Source organism: Pseudophryne corroboree, chromosome 1 (genome assembly GCF_028390025.1).
Source record: "Pseudophryne corroboree isolate aPseCor3 chromosome 1, aPseCor3.hap2, whole genome shotgun sequence".
NCBI lineage: Eukaryota > Metazoa > Chordata > Amphibia > Anura > Myobatrachidae > Pseudophryne > Pseudophryne corroboree.
Window position 1 is genome coordinate 702,715,299 of NC_086444.1, and position 25,115 is coordinate 702,740,413.

The 25,115-nt window shown below is 46.7% G+C and overlaps 1 protein-coding gene across 4 annotated transcripts in view; it reads right to left on the reverse strand.

Moving 5' to 3' along the window:
• Window positions 1-24,147, reverse strand: part of ZFR2 (zinc finger RNA binding protein 2) — a 463,201-nt gene extending 439,054 nt beyond the window's left edge. For 2 of the 4 annotated variants that reach the window (XM_063914848.1, XM_063914847.1), the window contains exon 1: window positions 24,041-24,146. In XM_063914848.1, the coding sequence (XP_063770918.1) occupies window positions 24,041-24,087 (47 nt within the window). In that variant the 5' untranslated portion in view covers window positions 24,088-24,146. Of the gene's footprint in view, window positions 1-23,589; window positions 23,684-24,040 lie in introns of those variants that run through there. The other 2 variants (XM_063914849.1, XM_063914850.1) reach the window with 2 other exon arrangements.
• Window positions 24,148-25,115: the final 968 nt, after the last annotated feature.

Below are 25,115 nucleotides of genomic sequence, written 5' to 3' on the forward strand. Positions count from 1 at the left end.
TACACTATTACGTAGGCTAGCGATGCTAGAGGCTGTACCCGAGAACATAATGTTAGCGTCAATTGACGTAACTAGTTTATATACATGTATTCCCCATGGGGCAGGCCTTTTAGCAGTGAAACATCTGATTACCAATAACCCACGATATAGGGGCCCTGACATCAGTTTCTTTCTTAGTTTACTTGAATTTACTCTTACCCACAATTATTTTTTGTTTGAAAAAAGTTTCTACATTCAGCGCACTGGTTGCGCGATGGGGTCGGCGGTTGAGCCGGCCTTCGCAAATATTTACATGTGGGGAGTGGAAAGGGAACTGTTTTTTCAGGAGGTGGAGGTAACATCACAGATTTGGTTATACCAAAGATACATAGATGATGTGTTGATTTTATGGAGAGATGGTGAAAATAAGATTTTACTTACCGATAAATCTATTTCTCGGAGTCCGTAGTGGATGCTGGGGTTCCTGAAAGGACCATGGGGAATAGCGGCTCCGCAGGAGACAGGGCACAAAAAGTAAAGCTTTTCCAGATCAGGTGGTGTGCACTGGCTCCTCCCCCTATGACCCTCCTCCAGACTCCAGTTAGGTACTGTGCCCGGACGAGCGTACACAATAAGGGAGGATTTTGAATCTCGGGTAAGACTCATACCAGCCACACCAATCACACCGTACAACTTGTGATCTAAACCCAGTTAACAGTATGATAACAGCGGAGCCTCTGAAAGATGGCTTCCTTCAACAATAACCCGAATTAGTTAACAATAACTATGTACAATTATTGCAGATAATCCGCACTTGGGATGGGCGCCCAGCATCCACTACGGACTCCGAGAAATAGATTTATCGGTAAGTAAAATCTTATTTTCTCTATCGTCCTAGTGGATGCTGGGGTTCCTGAAAGGACCATGGGGATTATACCAAAGCTCCCAAACGGGCGGGAGAGTGCGGATGACTCTGCAGCACCGAATGAGAGAACTCCAGGTCCTCCTTAGCCAGAGTATCAAATTTGTAAAATTTTACAAACGTGTTCTCCCCTGACCACGTAGCTGCTCGGCAAAGTTGTAATGCCGAGACCCCTCGGGCAGCCGCCCAAGATGAGCCCACCTTCCTTGTGGAGTGGGCCTTTACAGATTTAGGCTGTGGCAGGCCTGCCACAGAATGTGCAAGTTGGATTGTGCTACAGATCCAACGAGCATCTTGTTGGGTGCATACAATATAAACGAGTCAGATTTTCTGACTCCAGCTGTCCTTGCAATATATATTTTTAATGCTCTGACAACGTCCAGTAACTTGGAGTCCTCCAAGTCACTTGTAGCCGCAGGCACTACAATAGGCTGGTTCAGATGAAATGCTGACACCACCTTAGGGAGAAAATGCGGACGAGTCCGCAGTTCTGCCCTGTCCGAATGGAAAATCAGATATGGGCTTTTGTAAGATAAAGCTGCCAGTTCTGACACTCTCCTGGCCGAAGCCAGGGCTAGAAGCATGGTCACTTTCCATGTGAGATATTTCAAATCCACCTTCTTTAGTGGTTCAAACCAATGAGATTTTAGAAAGTCCAAAACCACATTGAGATCCCACGGTGCCACTGGAGGCACCACAGGAGGCTGTATATGTAGCACTCCCTTAACAAAGGTCTGGACTTCAAGGACTGAAGCCAATTCTTTTTGAAAGAAAATCGACAGGGCCGAAATTTGAACCTTAATAGATCCCAATTTGAGACCCATAGACAATCCTGATTGCAGGAAATGTAGGAATCGACCCAGTTGAAATTCCTCCGTCGGAGCACTCCGATCTTCGCACCACGCAACATATTTTCGCCAAATTCGGTGATAATGTTGCACGGTTACTTCCTTCCTTGCTTTAATCAAAGTAGGAATGACTTCTTCCGGCATGCCTTTTTCCTTTAGGATCCGGCGTTCAACCGCCATGCCGTCAAACGCAGCCGCGGTAAGTCTTGAAACAGACAGGGACCCTGCTGAAGCAAGTCCCTCCTTAGAGGTAGAGGCCACGGATCTTCCGTGATCATCTCTTGAAGTTCCGGGTACCAAGTCCTTCTTGGCCAATCCGGAACCACTAGTATCGTCCTTACGCCTCTTTGCCGTATAATTCTCAATACTTTTGGTATGAGAGGCAGAGGAGGAAACACATACACCGACTGGTACACCCAAGGCGTTACCAGCGCGTCCACAGCTATTGCCTGCGGATCTCTTGACCTGGCGCAATACCTGTCCAGTTTTTTGTTGAGGCGAGACGCCATCATGTCCACCATTGGTCTTTCCCAACGGGTTACCAGCAAGTGGAAGACTTCTGGATGAAGTCCCCACTCTCCCGGGTGAAGATCGTGTCTGCTGAGGAAGTCTGCTTCCCAGTTGTCCACTCCCGGGATGAACACTGCTGACAGTGCTATCACATGATTCTCTGCCCAGCGAAGAATCCTTGCAGCTTCTGCCATTGCACTCCTGCTTCTTGTGCCGCCCTGTCTGTTCACATGGGCGACTGCCGTGATGTTGTCCGACTGGATCAACACCGGTTTTCCCTGAAGCAGAGGTTCTGCCTGGCTTAGAGCATTGTATATTGCTCTTAGTTCCAGAATGTTTATGTGAAGAGACGTTTCCAGGCTCGTCCATACTCCCTGGAAGTTTCTTCCTTGTGTGACTGCTCCCCAGCCTCTCAGGCTGGCGTCCGTGGTCACCAGGATCCAATCCTGTATGCCGAATCTGCGGCCCTCCAATAGATGAGCACTCTGCAACCACCACAGAAGAGACACCCTTGTCCTTGGAGACAGGGTTATCCGCAGGTGCATCTGAAGATGCGACCCTGACCATTTGTCCAACAGATCCCTTTGGAAAATTCTTGCGTGGAATCTGCCGAATGGAATTGCTTCGTAAGAAGCCACCATTTTTCCCAGGACTCTTGTGCATTGATGTACAGACACCTTTCCTGGTTTTAGGAGGTTCCTGACAAGCTCGGATAACTCCTTGGCTTTTTCCTCCGGGAGAAAAACCTTTTTCTGAACCGTGTCCAGAATCATCCCTAGGAACAGCAGACGAGTTGTCGGCATTAACTGGGATTTTGGAATATTCAGAATCCACCCGTGCTGTTTTAGCACTTCTTGAGACAGTGCTAATCCCATCTCTAGCTGTTCTCTGGACCTTGCCCTTATTAGGAGATCGTCCAAGTATGGGATAATTAATATGCCTTTTCTTCGAAGAAGAATCATCATCTCGGCCATTACCTTTGTAAAGACCCGAGGTGCCGTGGACAATCCGAACGGCAGCGTCTGAAACTGATAGTGACAGTTTTGTACAACGAACCTGAGGTACCCCTGGTGTGAGGGGTAAATTGGAACGTGGAGATACGCATCCTTGATGTCCAAGGATACCATAAAGTCCCCCTCTTCCAGGTTCGCTATCACTGCTCTGAGTGACTCCATCTTGAACTTGAACTTCTTTATGTACAGGTTCAAGGACTTCAGATTTAGAATAGGCCTTACCGAGCCATCCGGCTTCGGTACCACAAAAAGAGTGGAATAATACCCCTTCCCTTGTTGTAGAAGAGGTACCTTGACTATCACCTGCTGAGAGTACAGCTTGTGAATGGCTTCCAAAACCGTCTCCCTTTCGGAGGGGGACGTTGGTAAAGCAGACTTCAGGAAACGGCGAGGTGGATCTGTCTCTAATTCCAACCTGTACCCCTGAGATATTATCTGCAGGATCCAGGGATCTACCTGCGAGTGAGCCCACTGCGCGCTGTAATTTTTGAGACGACCACCCACCGTCCCCGAGTCCGCTTGAGAAGCCCCAGCGTCATGCTGAGGCTTTTGTAGAAGCCGGGGAAGGCTTCTGTTCCTGGGAAGGAGCTGCCTGTTGCTGTCTCTTCCCTCGACCTCTGCCTCGTGGCAGATATGAATAGCCCTTTGCTCTCTTATTTTTAAAGGAACGAAAGGGCTGCGGTTGAAAAGTCGGTGCCTTTTTCTGTTGGGGAGTGACTTGAGGTAGAAAGGTGGATTTCCCGGCTGTAGCCGTGGCCACCAAATCTGATAGACCGACTCCAAATAACTCCTCCCCTTTATACGGCAAAACTTCCATATGTCGTTTTGAATCCGCATCGCCTGTCCACTGTCGCGTCCATAAAGCTCTTCTGGCCGAAATGGACATAGCACTTACCCGTGATGCCAGTGTGCAGATATCCCTCTGTGCATCACGCATATAAAGAAATGCATCCTTTATTTGTTCTAACGACAGTAAAATATTGTCCCTGTCCAGGGTATCAATATTTTCAATCAGGGACTCTGACCAAACTACCCCAGCACTGCACATCCAGGCAGTCGCTATAGCTGGTCGTAGTATAACACCTGCATGTGTGTATATACTTTTTTGGATATTTTCCATCCTCCTATCTGATGGATCTTTAAGTGCGGCCGTCTCAGGAGAGGGTAACGCCACTTGTTTAGATAAGCGTGTTAGCGCCTTGTCCACCCTAGGAGGTGTTTCCCAGCGCTCCCTAACCTCTGGCGGGAAAGGGTATAATGCCAATAATTTCTTTGAAATTATCAGCTTTTTATCAGGGGCAACCCACGCTTCATTACACACGTCATTTAATTCTTCTGATTCAGGAAAAACTATAGGTAGTTTTTTCACACCCCACATAATACCCTGTTTAGTGGTACCTGTAGTATCAGCTAAATGTAACGCCTCCTTCATTGCCAAAATCATATAACGTGTGGCCCTACTGGAAAATACGGTTGATTCGTCACCGTCACCACTGGAGTCAGTGCCTGTGTCTGGGTCTGTGTCGACCGACTGAGGCAAAGGGCGTTTCACAGCCCCTGACGGTGTTTGAGTCGCCTGGACAGGCACTAATTGATTGTCCGGCCGTCTCATGTCGTCAAACGACTGCTTTAGCGTGTTGACACTATCCCGTAGTTCCATAAATAAAGGCATCCATTCTGGTGTCGACTCCCTAGGGGGTGACATCCTCATATTTGGCAATTGCTCCGCCTCCACACCAATATCGTCCTCATACATGTCGACACACACGTACCGACACACAGCAGACACACAGGGAATGCTCCTAACGAAGACAGGACCCACTAGCCCTTTGGGGAGACAGAGGGAGAGTTTGCCAGCACACACCAAAAGCGCTATATATAACAGGGATAGCCTTATAATAAGTGCTCCCTTATAGCTGCTTTATATATATCAAAATATCGCCATAAATTTGCCTCCCCCTCTCTGTTTTACCCTGTTTCTGTAGTGCAGTGCAGGGGAGAGACCTGGGAGCCGTCCTGACCAGCGGAGCTGTGAGAGGAAATGGCGCCGTGTGCTGAGGAGATAGGCCCCGCCCCTTTTCCGGCGGGCTCGTCTCCCGCTATTTAGTGAATCCAGGCAGGGGTTAAATATCTCCATATAGCCTCTGGGGGCTATATGTGAGGTATTTTTAGCCTTTATATAGGTTACATTTGCCTCCCAGGGCGCCCCCCCCCAGCGCCCTGCACCCTCAGTGACTGCGTGTGAAGTGTGCTGAGAGGAAAATGGCGCACAGCTGCAGTGCTGTGCGCTACCTTTAGAAGACTGCAGGAGTCTTCAGCCGCCGATTCTGGACCTCTTCTGACTTCAGCATCTGCAAGGGGGCCGGTGGCGCGGCTCCGGTGACCATCCAGGCTGTACCTGTGATCGTCCCTCTGGAGCTGATGTCCAGTAGCCAAGAAGCCAATCCATCCTGCACGCAGGTGAGTTCACTTCTTCTCCCCTCAGTCCCTCGTTGCAGTGATCCTGTTGCCAGCAGGACTCACTGTAAAATAAAAAACCTAAGCTAAACTTTTTCTAAGCAGCTCTTTAGGAGAGCCACCTAGATTGCACCCTTCTCGGCCGGGCACAAAAATCTAACTGGAGTCTGGAGGAGGGTCATAGGGGGAGGAGCCAGTGCACACCACCTGATCTGGAAAAGCTTTACTTTTTGTGCCCTGTCTCCTGCGGAGCCGCTATTCCCCATGGTCCTTTCAGGAACCCCAGCATCCACTAGGACGATAGAGAAATTTCCCTTAAAACCATCATTGAACAACATAATTTAACAGATAGTCCTATCAAGTTTACCATGGTGAGTGATTTTGCCCAGATTAATTTTCTGGATGTGAGTATAACAATTAAGGATGGTAAAATTATAACTAGCATGTTTTCAAAACCTACTGATAGGAATAATCTGTTAAAGTATGATCGTTTCCATCCTAGGTCCACAATACAAAGTCTCCCATATTCACAGTTTTTACGGGTATGTCGGATTAGTAGCAGCTGTGAAGAAAGGGATCTGCAGCTTAATCAGATGTTTCAAAAATTTATACAAAGAGGCTATCCTGTGGAGGAACTAAGAAAGGCTAGGTTAAAAGCTTTAAGCAAACCACGTGATAGACTCCTGCAACCTGGGTCTGAGAAACAATGTAAAAGGAGATATCCCTGGGTTACACAATATAATGCCACCAGTCCTCAAATAGCTAGCAATGTCAAAAAACTATGGCCTATTGTATCTACTGATAAAGAGTTGGGTGAAGTGTATCAGTCCAAACTATTGTTTGGTTATTCCAAAAACAAGAGTATAAGGGATATGGTTGTGAAAACTGATTTATCTAAATTTAAGTCATCCAAAACACACTTATCACGTAAAAATGGATGTTTCCGCTGCAGTGGGTGTGTAACCTGTAGCTACTTAAGCACAGGAGATACATTCCAACACCCACATACCGGGAAAAAATTCTTTATACGTTACCCTTTATCATGCGATTCTAAATTTGTAATTTATCCGATTACTTGCCCCTGCGGTATGACATACGTGGGAAAAACTGATTGTGAATTTAAGATCAGAATGGCGCAGCATCGGTATGCCATTAGGGAAGCTTATAAGGTGGGCCACAGTGATCAGCCTGTGGCCAGACACTATTGGCAAAACACAGAATGGCAACCTTGCGCTATAAAATTATCGATCAGGTCCCAGGAAGTTTGAGGGGAGGAGACAGATCGAAGAAATTACTACAGAAAGAGGCGATGTGGATATTTAAATTAAACACAATCCCCGAAGGGTTTAAATGAGTCTCTTAGTCTTAGATGCTTTTTGTGATACAGGATGTCTAGACTATGTTACATTTGTAACAATTTAAATAAACTTGAGCTATGAGTTGTTACGTTTTGTTGATTCATGCTACATAGTCTTAACAAGAGATAGAAAAACCAGCCTGGCTGCAGAGGACATATTTTAATGTTAGATTGATATTATGCCGTTAAGAATATTGGTAGTAACCAGTTGTATATGAGTGATTCCCTGTTTAACCTTTGCTAGAAATGTTGGAAACAGCGCAGCTATATCTGCTCTTAGAAAGTATTGCACATGGAGTTTGTTTACATTTTATATGTTAGTAACGGAGTGGTTTCTATGGTAACCTCTCTTTCAGCCCCAACACGTCAGCTGGTCGGATCAAGGTACGCGTCACTTCCTGGTGGACGTGACCGGAAACCGGGCGGCGTGATTGGAGGTAGCGAGGAGAACTGGTGTGGGGTTAAGGTATTTAAACACTTAATTTTTGTTTGTATTGTTATCCTGATGAAGGGGCTGCGACCCCGAAACTGTTGATATGATGACAGCACTGCAATAAAGCACTTTATGCACTTTTGAAAGACTCCAAGTGCCGCCTGTTTGGGAAGTTAATATAGATAGATATATATATATATATATATATATATATATATATATCTATATATATATATATATATATATATATATATATCTATATATATATATAACTATATATAACTATATATATATATATAACTATATATATATATAACTATATATATATATATATATAACTATATATATATATATATATATATATAACTATATATATATATATATATATAACTATATATATATATATATATATATATATATATATATATATATATATAACTATATATATATATATATATATATATATAACTATATATATATATATATATAACTATATATATATATATATATATATATATATATATATATATATATATATATATATAACTATATATATATATATATATATATATATATATATAACTATATATATATATATATATAACTATATATATATATATAACTATATATATATATATATATATATAACTATATATATATATATATATAACTATATATCTATATATATATAACTATATATCTATATATATCTATATATATATATATATATCTATCTATATCTATATCTATATATCTATATATCTATATATCTATATATCTATATATCTATATATCTATATATCTATATGTAACTATATATATATCTATATCTATATATCTATATAACTATAAGCACAAGCACAAGACCCCAATGATGTGTTATAGAAGAGGCCGTAACATCAAGGACTTGGTAGTACATACCGACATTACTAACATCTCGAGCCCTTCCACCCGATTTCAAAAGGACTCATTCTTGACCAAGAAGCCAGGGTGCTACCGCTGCTTGGGCTGCACAACCTGCAGCCATATGTTGACGGGTTCTATCTTCATCGTACCACGGACAGGTAAGAAGATTGCCATACGTCACGTGGTAACCTGTACTTCCACCTACATCATTTACCTGATCACTTGCCCTTGTGGCTTATGCTACGTGGGCAAGACTATTAGATCCTTACGGGAACGCATGGCTCTACACCGCTCTGCAATCAAGGCGGCCCTCGCCGGGAGTTCCTCGGAACAACCGGTGGCCAGACACTTCCATGAAGCAAGGCACTGTTTATCTGATCTTAAGCATGTCATCATAGATCACGTTCCAAAATCCCTCCGAGGGGGGGACCGGGATGGTCTACTCCTTCGCAGGGAGACCTCCTGGATTTTCAGACTCAATACCACACAGCCGGATGGGCTCAATGAAAGAATAGTGTGGAGCACATTTGGATGACTTTCCAACAATACAGCCTTCATCATTACAAGAACTGACAGATCATGGTCGACATCCGTCATGATCTCAGCTTTGTATTAGCTTTGCCTGATTTGTTTGGTAACATAGGGGTTTACCCAATTTACTGCACTCTGTTTTTTCCCCCTTCCTTTTATGCATGTATATCTATCACAAGTGTTGTATGGTTCATGGCCCTGCATGCCGCCTGCCCAAGCACTGTCACAGCGTTGCCCTTAACTGGCTCCTATCCCCTCTCTGACAAGATTGGTTGCCATTTATGCTTTATATGTTGTGATTTACATGCTTTTCCGGGGGCCTGGGGTGGTCACAGTGCACTGATCTTTTATATCGTGTTTAGGTCACGTGCACGCATCCCGTCCTCGGCGTCCCGACTGCTACCTAGCAACGGAACAGCCACGTCATCACGAGCCGCGCACGCACGTCACTACACAGTGCCGCTCTGGCCGCGCACCGGGATCACGGACGGCCACTCACTGGCGGTTTGGCGGATTTTCTTTCCTTTATAGGTAAGTCACTTTAGCACTTCTTTCACTCTCTCACATCTTGACAAAGGGGCTAGACACCCCGAAACGTTGATGGTCTTTGTAATGTATTTTTAATACATCTCTATACTGGATGGTCTTTGTAATGTATTTTTAATACATCTCTATACTAAAACAAGACCCTGAGTGCCGCAGTCTTTCTTCCTGACTATATAACTCTATATATATATATTATATATATATATATATATATATATATATATATATATATATATATATATATATATATATATATATATATATATATATATATCTATATATCAAAATCACAGAACAAAGTCCCGGGAAGCCGCACTGACACTCTCCATTAATAAAAAGCAGGTGTCCGGTTAAATCGTAAATAAAGTCACATGCCAAACACTCGGGGTGAGGTTTAAGACAGAACCAGCACTCTGCGTAGTTTTCAAGACAAGTTTTACTCCAAGCCGTGCTCCAATCATAAAGTAATCACATCGACATCAGCATGAAAGACAAAGGCATATACTCATCACTGGTAAATTCCCAAACAGCCGTTTTCGGTGAAAAACCTTCCTCAGGGGAATAACCATGCATAGGATCTAGCTGCCATGTGAAAAAGTGCTTGCGTGCCGTGCAACTTTTACATCAATTGTGTGCACATTTTATGTGCTCACAATACTGTACTCACAATACTGTACTCACCACAAACACCTGGAGTACACCACCGATTTCCTTTCTAAACTTAATGCCATTGGCCCGCTCCCAAGGGATTGTATACTGGTGACCTTGGATGTCACCAGTTTATACACAAACATTGGGCATACTGAGGGACTGTCTGCTGTAAAAGAGTCCGTCTCCCTCAGTCCACAGTACAAGGGTCCTCCGTTGGAATTTGTTCTTTTATTGATGGAAGTTGTACTTCACAAAAACTACTTCCTGTTCAACAACTCGTTCTATTTACAACTGAAGGGCACCGCGATGGGGTCTAACATGGCCCCATCGTATGCCAATCTGTTCATGTACCAATATGAACAGAGGCACATTATGGGTGATTCAACTTTTTCCGAGTACATTAAATTTTACGTACGGTATATCGATGACCTATTTGTGCTGTGGACTGGGGGTGAACGGAGGTTGATTGATTTTGTTGCCAAACTTAACAGCATTCCGGGATCCATCAGATTTACCTGCACCTATGACATTTCCGAGATTAATTTCCTCGATTTGTCTGTACGAGTGCAGGATGGCTCTATAGTCACAGGGATATACAGGAAGCCCACTGACAAAAACTCCCTCCTTCTTGCATCTAGTTTTCACCCCATGGCATTGAAGAGGGGTCTACCCTATTCCCAACTGGTTCGTGTTGCCAGAATCACCTCTGATCGTAGGACACTACATGAGGCACTCACCAGGATGGGCGATAACTTTATCAGTAGGGGTTACCAGAAGACAGAAGTACGCCAAGCCATTGATAAGTGCATGCAGCTCTCACGAGAGGATCTATTGAAACCTCGGGCCAAATCGGAGTCAGACCGATTGGTGTTTGCCAGCACATACTCGATTTCTTCCAATGATGCCCGACAATCCATCCGTAGACACTGGCATATCTTACAAACGGATCCTGTGATGGGGCAATATTGTGAACAGCTGCCACTTTTCTGCTACCGACGAAGTCGCAACATGAAGGAGCGAGTAACCTTCTCATATATTAGCCCACGAGTGGGCAGGGGAACTCAGTGGCTACGGCTTCAATCTGGTGCTTACCGATGCCATGGATGCGTTAACTGTAGCTTTATGCTAACTGGCAAGTTCTGCTATCATCCGTATAAGGGAACCAAATATACCTTGAGGCACAGAATGACCTGTGAAACTAAATTTGTGACCTACATGATTGCTTGCCCGTGTAAGAAGATCTACATTGGTAAAACCATACGGATGCTCAAAGAGAGGATTGCCATGCATAGATCCTCGATTAAAAAAGCTTACCAGAAGGTTGATGGCAGTACACCTCCTGTTGCCAAGCATTTTGTCTCTGCTGGACACAAATTGAGTGAATTCACCTACATGCCGATTGATCATATACCCCCCCTGAGGAGGGGAGGTGACAGACACAGACTGCTACTTCAGCAAGAATGTCGATGGATATATCAGATGGACGCTATGACGCCCCATGGGCTCAATGAAGAATTTTCCCTGGTACCCTTTCTTTAGGGTGCAGTGATCTGTTGGATCCCGTGATATGCTGATGGACACGATGATTAATGTGTCCACTATAACAATAACATTTTGATATTTACTGCTTTCTGAGACTCTGTGTACACATGTCTGCATTTCCCACCTATTATCTCTCATGTCTTTTACTTTTTTATGTTGGTTTTTTCTCTTTCTTTTTTCTGATGCACCCATGTGAGTATTTCTACAGGATTATTTTGATCTCATGAGCACATTAGAACATTATTTATTACATTAATTAATACTGATGGCACATAGGTGTCCTATTTTGTGTAATTTTGACTTTCGTTATATTTAATGTCTTTGCTTATGTTAATCCTGTGGCCAGCATTGTAATCCATGGTGAATCAAGAATTGCTGTATTACATGTGTTACTGTTACTGCCACCTGGACCACGGGGGACAGTTTTTTGTTGCCCGGGGACATCTTGCCAGCGTGCACTACACCGTTTGGGGGGACTTCCGCCGCGTGATACGCAGCCTGCGCTCCACGTGCCGGAACTTCCGGACACGTGGTGAACGGCGTGCGTTCCACTGCCCGTATCTCCGGGTGTACTTACAGCGGCGGGACTGGCCTCCCTGGGCGGCACTGGACTCCAGGTGTTTGTGGTGAGTACAGTATTGTGAGCACATAAAATGTGCACACAATTGATGTAAAAGTTGCACGGCACGCAAGCACTTTTTCACATGGCAGCTAGATCCTATGCATGGTTATTCCCCTGAGGAAGGTTTTTCACCGAAAACGGCTGTTTGGGAATTTACCAGTGATGAGTATATGCCTTTGTCTTTCATGCTGATGTCGATGTGATTACTTTATGATTGGAGCACGGCTTGGAGTAAAACTTGTCTTGAAAACTACGCAGAGTGCTGGTTCTGTCTTAAACCTCACCCCGAGTGTTTGGCATGTGACTTTATATCTATATATCTATATATATCTATATATATCTATATATAAGAATTTACTCACCGGTAATTCTATTTCTCGTAGTCCGTAGTGGATGCTGGGGACTCCGTAAGGACCATGGGGAATAGACTAGCTCCGCAGGAGACTGGGCACTCTAAAGAAAGATTCAGTACTATCTGGTGTGCACTGGCTCCTCCCTCTATGCCCCTCCTCCAGACCTCAGTTAAGGAAACTGTGCCGGAAGAGCTGACATTACAAGGAAAGGATTTTGGAATCCAGGGTAAGACTCATACCAGCCACACCAATCACACTGTACAACTTGTGATAAACTTACCCAGTTAATAGTATGAACAACCGAGCATCACTCAACCGATGCCACATAACCACAACCCTTTGTTAAGCAATAACTATATACACGTATTGCAGAAAGTCCGCACTTGGGACGGGCGCCCAGCATCTACTACGGACTACGAGAAATAGAATTACCGGTGAGTAAATTCTTATTTTCTCTAACGTCCTAGTGGATGCTGGGGACTCCGTAAGGACCATGGGCAGTGATCGCAAAAACGCGCTATAACGCGTATTTTACGCATTATAGGCAGTGGGGGACTCAGTTTTGAAAAATGAGGGGGTCCTGCGGGACGCGCTGTGACTCCCCTACCAATCACTGCAGGCAGCTGCACGTCGCGTCTCTTCAACCAGTCATAGCCAGCAGAGTCCCCAACCAATCACTGCTGGCAGCGTTTCCTCTCATCCAATCACTGCGGCAGCCTCCGTCCTGACTTCTCTTCCCGCTCTGCAGCTTGAATCCTCCTCCTTGGGCTCCGGGTGACAGCAGTCGAATGCTGGGGCTGAGACGGGATTTAGCAGCGCTCTCTGTGCCGGCTGCAGGGCGGACTCCAGGTTTGAATTTAAAGGTGAGGACGCGCTGCGCGGCAATGCACTGTCAGTGTGTGATCCGTCCTCCTCCCTGTCCTCACCCGTCTGTGCGCTGCCGCGGGATACGGGACCGACGCTGCGAGTGGGAGGCAATGTCCACACAGCCTGGCAGACGGGACAGTGAGCGGGGCAGCGGCTACTCTGCTGCTCTGTCCGCTCCTCGCCTGGCTCATTACATAGGGAGGGAGGGAGGGTGATGCGGCGCTGGTAAGATGCGGCTGCTGGGGGCCATTGCTACAGGCTGGATAAGCTAATATCGATATGGTGTTGTGAGTCACAGGCAGGACACCCCCTCCAGAGACACCTGCAATAACTGAGCACCCCCTTCCTGCACAATTCCCCCCCCCCACCCTTTTCCGCACAATCACTGTGGATACCACCTTCCCTCGCTGACACCCGTGATCGCTGTGTCTGGGGGGGTCTGAGGTGGTGGCTGCAAAGTGTATAACGTGCTGTACCCGGCGCAAAGTGTATAACGTGCTGTACCCGGCGCAAAGTGTGTAACGTGCTCTACCCGGCGCAAAGTGTGTAACGTGCTCTACCCGGCGCAAAGTGTGTAACGTGCTCTACCCGGCGCAAAGTGTGTAACGTGCTCTACCCGGCGCAAAGTGTGTAACGTGCTCTACCCGGCGCAAAGTGTGTAACGTGCTCTACCCGGCGCAAAGTGTGTAACGTGCTCTACCCGGCGCAAGGTGTGTAACGTGCTCTACCCGGCGCAAGGTGTGTAACGTGCTCTACCCGGTGCAAAGTGTATAAAGTGCTCTAACCGGTGCAAAGTGTGTAACGTGCTCTACCCGGTGCAAAGTGTGTAACGTGCTCTACCCGGTGCAAAGTGTGTAACGTGCTCTACCCGGTGCAAAGTGTATAAAGTGCTCTACCCGGCGCAAAGTGTATAAAGTGCTCTACCCGGCGCAAAGTGTATAACGTGCTCTACCCGGCGCAAAGTGTGTAACGTGCTCTACCCGGTGCAAAGTGTGTAACGTGCTGTACCCGGCGCAAAGTGTGTAACGTGCTCTACCCGGTGCAAAGTGTATAAAGTGCTGTACCCGGCGCAAAGTGTGTAACTTGCTGTACCCGATGCAAAGTGTATAATGTGCTCTACCCGGCACAAAGTGTGTAACGTGCTGTACCCGATGCAAAGTGTATAATGTGCTGTACCTGGCGCAAAGTGTATAAAATGCTGTACCCGGCGCAAAGTGTATAACGTGCTGTACCCGGCGCAAAGTGTATAACGTGCTGCGGCGCAAAGTGTATAACGTGCTGTACCCGGCGCAAAGTGTGTAACGTGCTGTACCCGATGCAGAGTGTATAATGTGCTCTACCCGGTGCAATGCGCATAAACGGCACTACTGTGTGGTGTAATGTGAATTGGCACTATTATGTGGCCACGCCCCTAAATTTTTGCGGCGCGCATTATCTGTTCTTTGCAGTGTAGGACCGGGAGCACCAATTCACTTTCTGCCACAAGGGCGCCAAAATGTCTAGTTACAGCTCTGGTGCAGTGTCTGTATGCTACACAGCCCAGCGGCTTTGTCACTTCCCCCCTCCTGCTACACTTTTGTAGTGTCCAAATCAAGTCTGTGTTTTCATGTTTGTATCGGTAAGGAGATTAATATGAACCTTCACTTCAATGGGACCCAGAAAAGGAACGGTAGGACCCCAATTTTTAAAAGTGAGGGGTCCCTGGGACCCACTTTTTTTCTGGCTCTGCGCGATCACTGATGGGGATTATACCAAAGCTCCCAAACGGGCGGGAGTGCGCGGATGACTCTGCAGCACCGAATGGGCAAACACAAGGTCCTCCTCAGCCAGGGTATCAAACATGTAGAATTTTGCAAATGTGTTTGAACCCGACCAAGTAGCAGCTCGGCAAAGCTGTAATGCCGAGACCCCTCGGGCAGCCGCCCAAGAAGAGCCCACCTTTCTTGTGGAATGGGCTTTCACTGATTTTGGATGCAGCAAACCAGCAGCAGAATGAGCCTGCTGAATCGTGCCACAGATCCAGCGAGCAATAGTTTGCTTTGAAGCAGGAGTACCCAGCTTGTTGGATGCATACAGGACAAACAGCGTGTCAGTCTTCCTGACTCCAGCCGTTCTGGTCACAACTCTTCAAAGCCCGGACTACGTCCAGCATATTGGAATCCTCCAAGTCACCAGTAGCCGCAGGCACGACAATAGGTTGGTTCAAATGAAAAGATGACACCACCTTTAGCAGAAATTGCGGACGAGTCCGCAATTCTGCCCTATCCACATGGAAAACCAGATAAGGACTTTTACATGACAAAGCTGCCAATTCTGACACACGCCTAGCCGAAGCTAAGGCCAACAGCATGACCACTTTCCACGTGAGATACTTTAGCTCCACAGTTTTAAGTGGCTCAAACCAGTGGGATTTCAGGAAACTCGACACCACATTAAGATCCCAAGGTGCCACTGGTGGCACAAAAGGGGGCTGAATATGCAGCACTCCCTTAACAAACGTCTGAACCTCAGGCAGTGAAGCCAGTTCTTTTTGAAAGAAAATGGATAGGGCCGAAATCTGGACCTTTATGGACCCTAATTTTAGGCCCATAGTCACACCTGACTGTAGGAAGTGCAGGAATCGACCCAGCTGGAATTCCTCTGTAGGGGCCTTCCTGGCCTCACACCAAGCAACATATTTTCGCCATATACGGTGATAATGCTTTGCTGTCACGTCCTTCCTAGCCTTTATCAGCGTAGGAATAACTTCCTCCAGAATGCCTTTTTCCGCCAGGATCCGGCGTTCAACCGCCATGCCGTCAAACGCAGCTAAGGTAAGTCTTGGAACAGACAGGGCCCTTGTTGTAACAGGTCCTGTCTGAGAGGCAGAGGCCATGGGTCCTCTGTGAGCATTTCTTGCAATTCCAGGTACCAAGTCCTTCTTGGCCAATCCGGAACAATGAGTATTGTTCTCACTCCTCTTTTTCTTACAATTCTCAGCACCTTTGGTATGAGAGGAAGAGGAGGAAACACATGGAACACCCACGGTGTTAATAGTGCGTCCACCGCTATCGCCTGAGGGTCCCTTGACCTTGCGCAATACCTTTGTAGCTTTTTGTTGAGACGGGACGCCATCATGTCCACATGTGGCAGTTCCCATCGATTTGCAATCTGCGTGGAGACTTCTTGATGAAGTCCCCACTCTCCCGGGTGGAGGTCGTGCCTGCTGAGGAAGTCTGCTTCCCAGTTGTCCACTCCCGGAATGAACACTGCTGACAGTGCTAGTACGTGATTCTCCGCCCAACGAAGAATCCTGGTGGCTTCTGCCATTGCCATCCTGCTTCTTGTGCCACCCTGGCGGTTTACATGGGCCACTGCAGTGATGTTGTCTGACTGAATCAGCACTGGTTGGCAGAGGCTCCGCTTGACTCAGGGCGTTGTATATGGCCCTTAGCTCCAGGATATTGATGTGCAGACAAGTCTCCTGACTTGACCACAGCCCCTGGAAGTTTCTTCACTGAGTGACTGCCCCCCATCCTAGGAGGCTTGCATCCGTGGTCACCAGGACCCAGTCCAACAGATCCCACTGAAAGATCCTCACATGGAACCTGCCGAAGGGAATGGCTTCGTATGACGCCACCATCTTTCCCAGGACTCACGTGCAGTGATGCACAGATACCCGTTTTGGTTTTAGGAGGTCTCTGACCAGAGTCAAGAGTTCCTGAGCCTTCTCCTCCGGGAGAAACACCTTTTTCTGGTTTGTGTCCAGAATCATGCCCAGGAAGGGCAGACGCGTCGTAGGAATCAGCTGCGACTTTGGAATATTCAGAATCCAGCCGTGCTGTTGCAACACTTCCTGAGAGTGCGCTACGCTGATCAGCAACCGCTCCCTGGACCTCGCCTTTATGAGGAGATCGTCCAAGTATGGGATAATTGTAACCCCTTGCTTCCGAAGGAGCACCATCATTTCCGCCATTACCTTGGTAAATATTCTCGGTGGCGTGGACAAGCCAAACGGCAACGTCTGGAATTGGTAATGACAGTCCTGTACCACAAACCTGAGGTACTCCTCATGAGGTGGATAAATGGGGACATGCAAGTACGCATCCTTGATGTCCAGAGACACCATAAAATCCCCTTCCTCCAGGCTTGCAATGACCGCTCTGAGCGATTCCATCTTGAACTTGAATTTCTTCAGATAAATATTCAGGGATTTTAAATTCAAAATGGGTCTGACCGAACCGTCCGGTTTCGGTACCACAAACATGGTGGAATATTAACCCCTGCCCTGTTGAAGGAGGGGAACCTTCACTACCACCTGCTGGAGATATAGTTTGTGAATTGCTGCCAACACTACCTCCCTTTCCAAGGGGAAAGCTGGCAAGGCCGATTTTAGGTAACGGTGAGGGGGCATCACCTGGAATTCCAGCTTGTATCCCTGAGACACTATTTGTATAGCCCAAGGATCCACCTGTGAGCGAACCCACTGGTGGCTGAAATGCCGGAAACGCGCCCCCACCGCTCCTGGCTCCGCCTGTGGAGCCCCAGCATCATGCAGTGGATTTAGTGGAAGCCGGGGAGGACTTTTGTTCCTGGGAACTGGCTGCATGGGTGCAGCTTTTTTCCTCTACCCTTGCCTCTGGCAAGAAAGGAGGCAACTCTGACTTTCTTGCTTTTTTGTGAACGAAAGGACTGCATTTGGTATTACGGTGCTTTCTTTGGCTGTGAGGGAATATATGGCAAGAAATTTGACTTCCCAGCCGTAGCTGTGGCCACTAGGTCCGAGAGACCGTCCCCAAACAATTCCTCACCCTTATAAGGTAACACCTCCATGTGTTTTTTAGAGTCGGCATCACCTGTCCATTGCCGAGTCTATAGGACCCTTCTGGCAGAAATGGACATTGCGTTTATTCTAGAGCCCAGCAGGCAAATGTCCCTCTGGGCATCCCGCATATATAGGACAGCGTCTTTGATATGTCCCAGGGTCAATAGAACAGTTTCCCTTTCCAGGGTATCTATCTCCTCCGAGAGATTATCAGTCCATGCTGCTACAGCACTGCATATCCAGGCCGAAGCAATTGCTGGCCTCAGTAGTGTACCAGAATGTGTATAAACGGACTTCAGGATAGCTTCCTGCTTTCTATCCGCAGGATCCTTTAGGGCGGCCGTATCCTGAGACGGCAGGGCCACCCTCTTAGATAAGCGTGTCAACGCCTTGTCTACCCTAGGGGAGGATTCCCAGCGTAACCTGTCCGTTGGCGGGAAAGGATACGCCATCAGTAATCTCTTGGAAATTATAACCTTCCTATCAGGGGAATCCCACGCTTTCTCACATAATTAATTTAATTCATGTGAAGGGGGAAAAGTCACTTCTTGCTTTTTCTCCCCATACATATAAACCCTCTTGTCAGGGACAGGGTTTTCCTCTGAAAGATGCAGTACATCCTTCATTGCTATAATCATGTAGCGGATGGCCTTAGTCATTTTAGGCTGCAACTTTGTATCATCGTCATCGACACTGGAGTCAGACTTCGTGTCGGCATCTGTGTCAACTATCTGGGATATTGGACGCTTATGAGACCCTGACGGCCTCTGAGCTGTAGGACCAGACATGGGTTGAGACCCTGACTGGTCCAAGGCTTCAGCTTTATCCAACCTTGTATGCAATGAGCTTACATTATCATTTAACACCTTACACATATCCATCCAATCAGGTGTCGGCACCGTCGGCTGCGACACCACATTCATCTGCACTTGTTCTGCCTCCCCGTACCCTTCCTCATCAAACATGTCGACACTGACGTACCGACACACCGCACACACACACACAGGGAATGCTCCGACTGAGGACAGGACCCCACAAAGGCTTTTGGGGAGACAGAGAGAGAGTATGCCAGCACACACCCCAGCGCTATATAACCTAGGGATTACACAGTAACTTAGTGTCTACCCAGTAGCTGCTGTTTGTGATAATTTGCGCCTAAATTTATGTGCCCCCCCTCTCTTTTTTACCCTTTTTGCACCTGGATACTGCAGGGGAGAGCATGGGGAGCGTCTTTCCAGCGGAGCTGTGAAGAGAAAATGGCGCTGGTGTGCTGAGGAAGAAGGCCCCGCCCCCTCAGCGGCGGGCTTCTGTCCCGCTTCTATGTGTAAAAAATGGCGGGGGTTCACACATATATACAGTGCCTGACTGTATATATGTCTAATTGTGTCAAAAGGTATCTTAATTGCTGCCCAGGGCGCCCCCCCTGCGCCCTACAGTGACCGGAGTGTGCGGGTGTGCTGTGGGAGCAATGGCGCACAGCTGCAGTGCTGTGCGCTACCTTAAGTGAAGACAGGAGTCTTCTGCCGCCGATTTCGATGTCTTCATGCTTCTGCTGCTTCTGTACTTCTGGCTCTGCGAGGGGGACGGCGGCGCGGCTCCGGGAACGGACGATCAAGGTTAGGTACCCGTGTTCGATCCCTCTGGAGCTAATGGTGTCCAGTAGCCTAAAAAGCGCAACCTAGCCGCAGTTAGTAGGTTTGCTTCTCTCCCCTCAGTCCCACGTAGCAGAGAGTCTGTTGCCAGCAGAAGCTCTCTGAAAATAAAAAACCTAACTAAAATACTTTCTCTCTTAGTAAGCTCAGGAGAGCCCACTAAAGGCACCCAGCTCTGGCCGGGCACAGATTCTAACTGAGGTCTGGAGGAGGGGCATAGAGGGAGGAGCCAGTGCACACCAGGTAGTACTAAAGCTTTCTTTAGAGTGTCCAGTCTCCTGCGGAGCCCGTCTATTCCCCATGGTCCTTACGGAGTCCCCAGCATCCACTAGGACGTTAGAGAAACTAAAAAAACATTTCCTACACTGCCTTGTTAACCCTAATGTACATCAACCTAGACACAGATGTACAACTGTTGCATATCAACCTGATTAGCAAAGTCTCCTGGTGCATTGTGACTAAGATGCAATTCCAGCAAAAAAATATGCCAGGCGCTAGCAGAGTCTCACCTGAGAGGGGCCATCTGTATCTCAGTCATGGCGTCCAGATCCTGTTGAAGATATCTAAAGAAACTACAAACTAAAGGTCCGAACACACGGAGCGATTTTGGATATCGAGTGATTTTGACTGAGCGATTTACCGTGAACTGGCAGGAAGCGATTTTGACTATCTGTAACTGTACCAGCGATTTTGACTAACTGTGCAAGCGATTATGGTTATGAGCGATTTTGACTAACTCATTTAAATAGGGTAATGCTTTTACTTTTCCAGCGACCTAGTCAAAATTGACTTGCCTGCACAGTCTATTTTTCCCAGCAATAGCGACCCAGCGGGTACACAAGGAGTGATATGCACAAACTTTCTTAGCGATTTTGACTATATAGTCAAAATCACTGAGCCATATCGCTCTGTGTGTACACACCTTAAGGTGCATACATACGGTGAGGTATTGACTATGTGCCAATTTTGACCATCTTTACTTGAGATATTGGCTATGTGCGATTTTGACTATACTATACTTTGTACTAGATAGTCAAAATTGTCTTGCCTGTACAGTCTATTTTTCCTTGCGATACCGAACCCACGGGAGCGTGCATCGGTATCACAAGTTGTGTACACATGGTGCGATACTGACTATATAGTCAAAATCCTAAGCATACATTGTACCGTGTGTATGCATCTTAAGCTAGAAACTGCTCAGTGTGTACACCAATCAGATAATTACTTTGTTGCATCAGCACAATTTATCTGCTTTTGCGTTACCAGCTTTAGCCCTATACCTTATTTTGCCTTTGTTCCTGGGTAGAAAGCTCTAATTAAAGGTCAAAGATTCTCGTATAAAGTAGAGATAAGTGTGAAGCTACAATGAGTTCTGGAGAAAGAACCACCAATTTTCTAGAACTCACTTTGAGCAATTTCATCTCATAACTTTTCAGTAATAGTATATGTAACCACCATACTTGCAAGACCTTTAGTTGTTTACAAACACTTCTATCTCAACTTGAAAGTAATAAGTAAAAAAGCATTACAGGACATTGGTAAATGTGCTAAACTTGGGGGTGTACTTAACTCTCAGATTTTAAACCTAATAATTTAATTTGCTTATTAAAAAACAGTTAATGCGATTACAATCTGCTTCGGAGGCCAACAGCACTACTGCACATGAGAATGGCCACTGCCAGAGCAAGGGATCCTCCCAGTAATGCAAGCTGACTCTCCTGCCCGATTGCTTCCTCCAAGATTCTTCACGTGCTGCTCCAATACTCTGGAATTCCCTACCTCACCCCCTCAGACTCTCCACAAAACTTCAAACGGGCTCTCAAGACCCACTTCTTCACCAAACCCAGCCAAATCTCATCCTAACCCTCTGTTACACGCTTTCTATGTACCTCGTGTGTGTCACCCGTCTACCCCTCACCTTTAGAATGTAACCCTCTCATGAGTAGGACCCTCTTCTCTCATGTGCTTATCCTTTCTCTTTAATAATCTTCAACTCCAGCAGTCCTCTGCCACCTGATATTCATTTCAGTGTCATCTGCTTTTGTAGCTATGTTTATTTACCCTGTACTTATCCTATATTGTTTTCAACTGTAAAGGGCCCCATACACTACAACGATATGTCTGAGGCTGAAGTTGGATGCAGTTTCCCTTGAACTCCCCCGGGACCTTCCCGGGAGTGATTCCATATGATTTGGTAATTTTGTGCTATTTTTGCATAAGATATATTGCATGCTATTGATGAAGCCGCTATACATCTCATGCAGTATATCGTACGGCATACAATTGTACCATGAGATATATCTGATGGGCTGGATAGAGGGCTACGGGGGCTGGGAATGTCAGTCAAACTTCCCTGTGATACATTGCATGCGATATAGCACATGCACAAAAAACACTTTTTTCCTCTGATTCCATCCAATTCCGATATATCATTAGTGCACCAACGACCTAGGGGATACTATCCGACAGCCACGGGGACGCGCATTTGATTGGATACGATCTAAGACACATACGATTGTACACAATTTCATACAATATATCAGACGGATATATCGGAATTGTATGAAATCGTACTAGTGTATGGGGCCCTTAAGTTACTGTTTTCCTGTTTTGATTATTTGTTTATGTACTCTAACTGGGCGCTGCGGAACCCTCGTGGTGCCACATAAAGTATAACAACAATTATCATCTGTTTCCCATAGGCTTCAACCGCTAATGACATATGAAGATGGCGTTAGCTACCAGAGCTTGGTAAATGCAGCCTTTAGCAAGCCTCATAGAAGCCTATGGGAGATGTTCTTGCGGTATGCAGTTAAAATACCGCCCGTCGGATCCCGGCTGTCTCAGTACAGACGCCAGGATCCTGACCGGGGTACGATACTGCTGCAGGAATACTGGCAAAGTAGATGATTACACCTCTGTGGTTGTCCTCAACACCTATAGAGGGAGAATGAGCCTCTCGCTTGCCACCAAGCCCGCATAGGGCCTTCGTAGCACTCGCGCCCCCCTGCCGGCATCATGGCGAACGGGATGCCGATGTCTGTATACTGGCATTCAGCATCCCATAAGGATGCCGTTTTTTTCAATCGAAAATTAGGGGTCACAGCAGTGACCTTTACATAAATACAGGGTGTCCTTTATATTTCTGGGGACTTTCCATGCCAAAAACTGGTGTTTTCAGGGGAATATATTCTGATACATATGCCCCCAACCTCCTGTATTTATTTATTTTTAAAAAGTAGACAAAAGAATGAACAACTTACCCACCCGCATACAAAACCCCTAATGAACAAAACATGTTGCAAGTACAATACAAATTACATATACTTTCATAAGTTAATAGTTGTCAAAACCCATCAGAATAGCAGTGAAAAGAAAATACATCTTTCAGTTACGATAATATGATCCTGAACAACATATAGCCTGAGTGAAAATCTACGAGAAGCCGGTGTGAAACGTGCACTGATCAGACAATCCTAAATGCTCTGCAGCAGCGCGTACACCAGGCCGTGCAGTCTGTAACCGTAGATCCACTTGCAGCTCTACTATCATGGCAAATTACCGAGCGGCCTCACAAAAAAAACGTCTCAACTCACCGGCCTGCTACAGGGCTCCTGGTTTAGCATTTAATATGCGAACAGTACAAAAGGCAAAACGTCTGGCCCATCATGCCACGCTCAGCCTGCTCCCAGGCGGCATTTTGTAGACGGCTAGTAAATGGCCCCCAACGTGCGCAATACCGAGGATCCTGGAATAAACTGGTTTTACTGCAGACACGTACGTTACGCTGGAACTACCTGCAGTTCGTGCCTGTACGGGCCACTGTACATGTGTAACGACGGGAGTGTGTGGCAGCGGCACAACCTGAGGGGGAGGACGAAGACGGGGCCGCGCTACTTCCGTTCTACTCCCGTCGCGAGAATGGGCATCAACAGCAAAAAGTGCCGCTCACACACTGCCCAGTATATCAAAGCAAAGCATCTGCCCTTTTCCAGGTAATCACCCCGCTCCCAGAGCCCCTATCCGCCGCCCTATCTACCTGCTTACCCGCTATGTCCGTCGTTGCCAAAACCATAGTAATTACTGGCCGCCATGTTGGTGTCTTCAGTAAAAGTGAGGGCGTGGCATCTTGGGGGAAGGACAAATAAAAAACCGTGGTCACATGATCGCACATGTCACATGTGGGCTGTAAGAACTACTACTATTAACCCGTCATACACTGGGGCCGGCCGCAATATACTTATTAGGGGGCTGATTCTCAGCTGGTAGCAAACAAAACAAAAAATGCAAGTAACTTTGCACCTGGATAACCCATGTTGCAACGCAGAGCCGGCCCTAACCAATATGATGCCCTAGGCAAGATTTTGGCTGGTGCTCCCTAGCACCACTGCTAGTTCTTCAGGAGATGCCTGGCATGAGTCAGCTGGCAGCTCTGCTAACGTCGGGCGCCTTTTGGTTATGAAAATGCATGTTTTCTCTGACGTCCTAGTGGATGCTGGGAACTCCGTAAGGACCATGGGGGATAGCGGCTCCGCAGGAGACTGGGCACAAAAGTAAAGCTTTAGGACTACCTGGTGTGCACTGGCTCCTCCCCCTATGACCCTCCTCCAAGCCTCAGTTAGATTTTTGTGCCCGGCCGAGAAGGGTGCACACTAGGGGCTCTCCTGAGCTTCTTAGTGAAAGTTTAGTTTTAGGTTTTTTATTTTCAGTGAGACCTGCTGGCAACAGGCTCACTGCATCGAGGGACTAAGGGGAGAAGAAGCGAACCTGCCTGCTTGCAGCCAGCTTGGGCTTCTTGACTACTGGACACCATTAGCTCCAGAGGGACCGAACACAGGCCCAGCCTCGGAGTCCGGTCCCAGAGCCGCGCCGCCGGCCCCCTTACAGAGCCAGAAGCAAGAAGAGGTCCGGAAAATCGGCGGCAGAAGACATCAGTCTTCACCAAGGTAGCGCACAGCACTGCAGCTGTGCGCCATTGCTCCTCATACACACCTCACACTGCAGTCACTGAGGGTGCAGGGCGCTGGGGGGGGGCGCCCTGAGCAGCAATAAAAACACCTTGGCTGGCAAACATACATCACATATAACCCCCAGGGCTATATGGATGTATTTTAACCCCTGC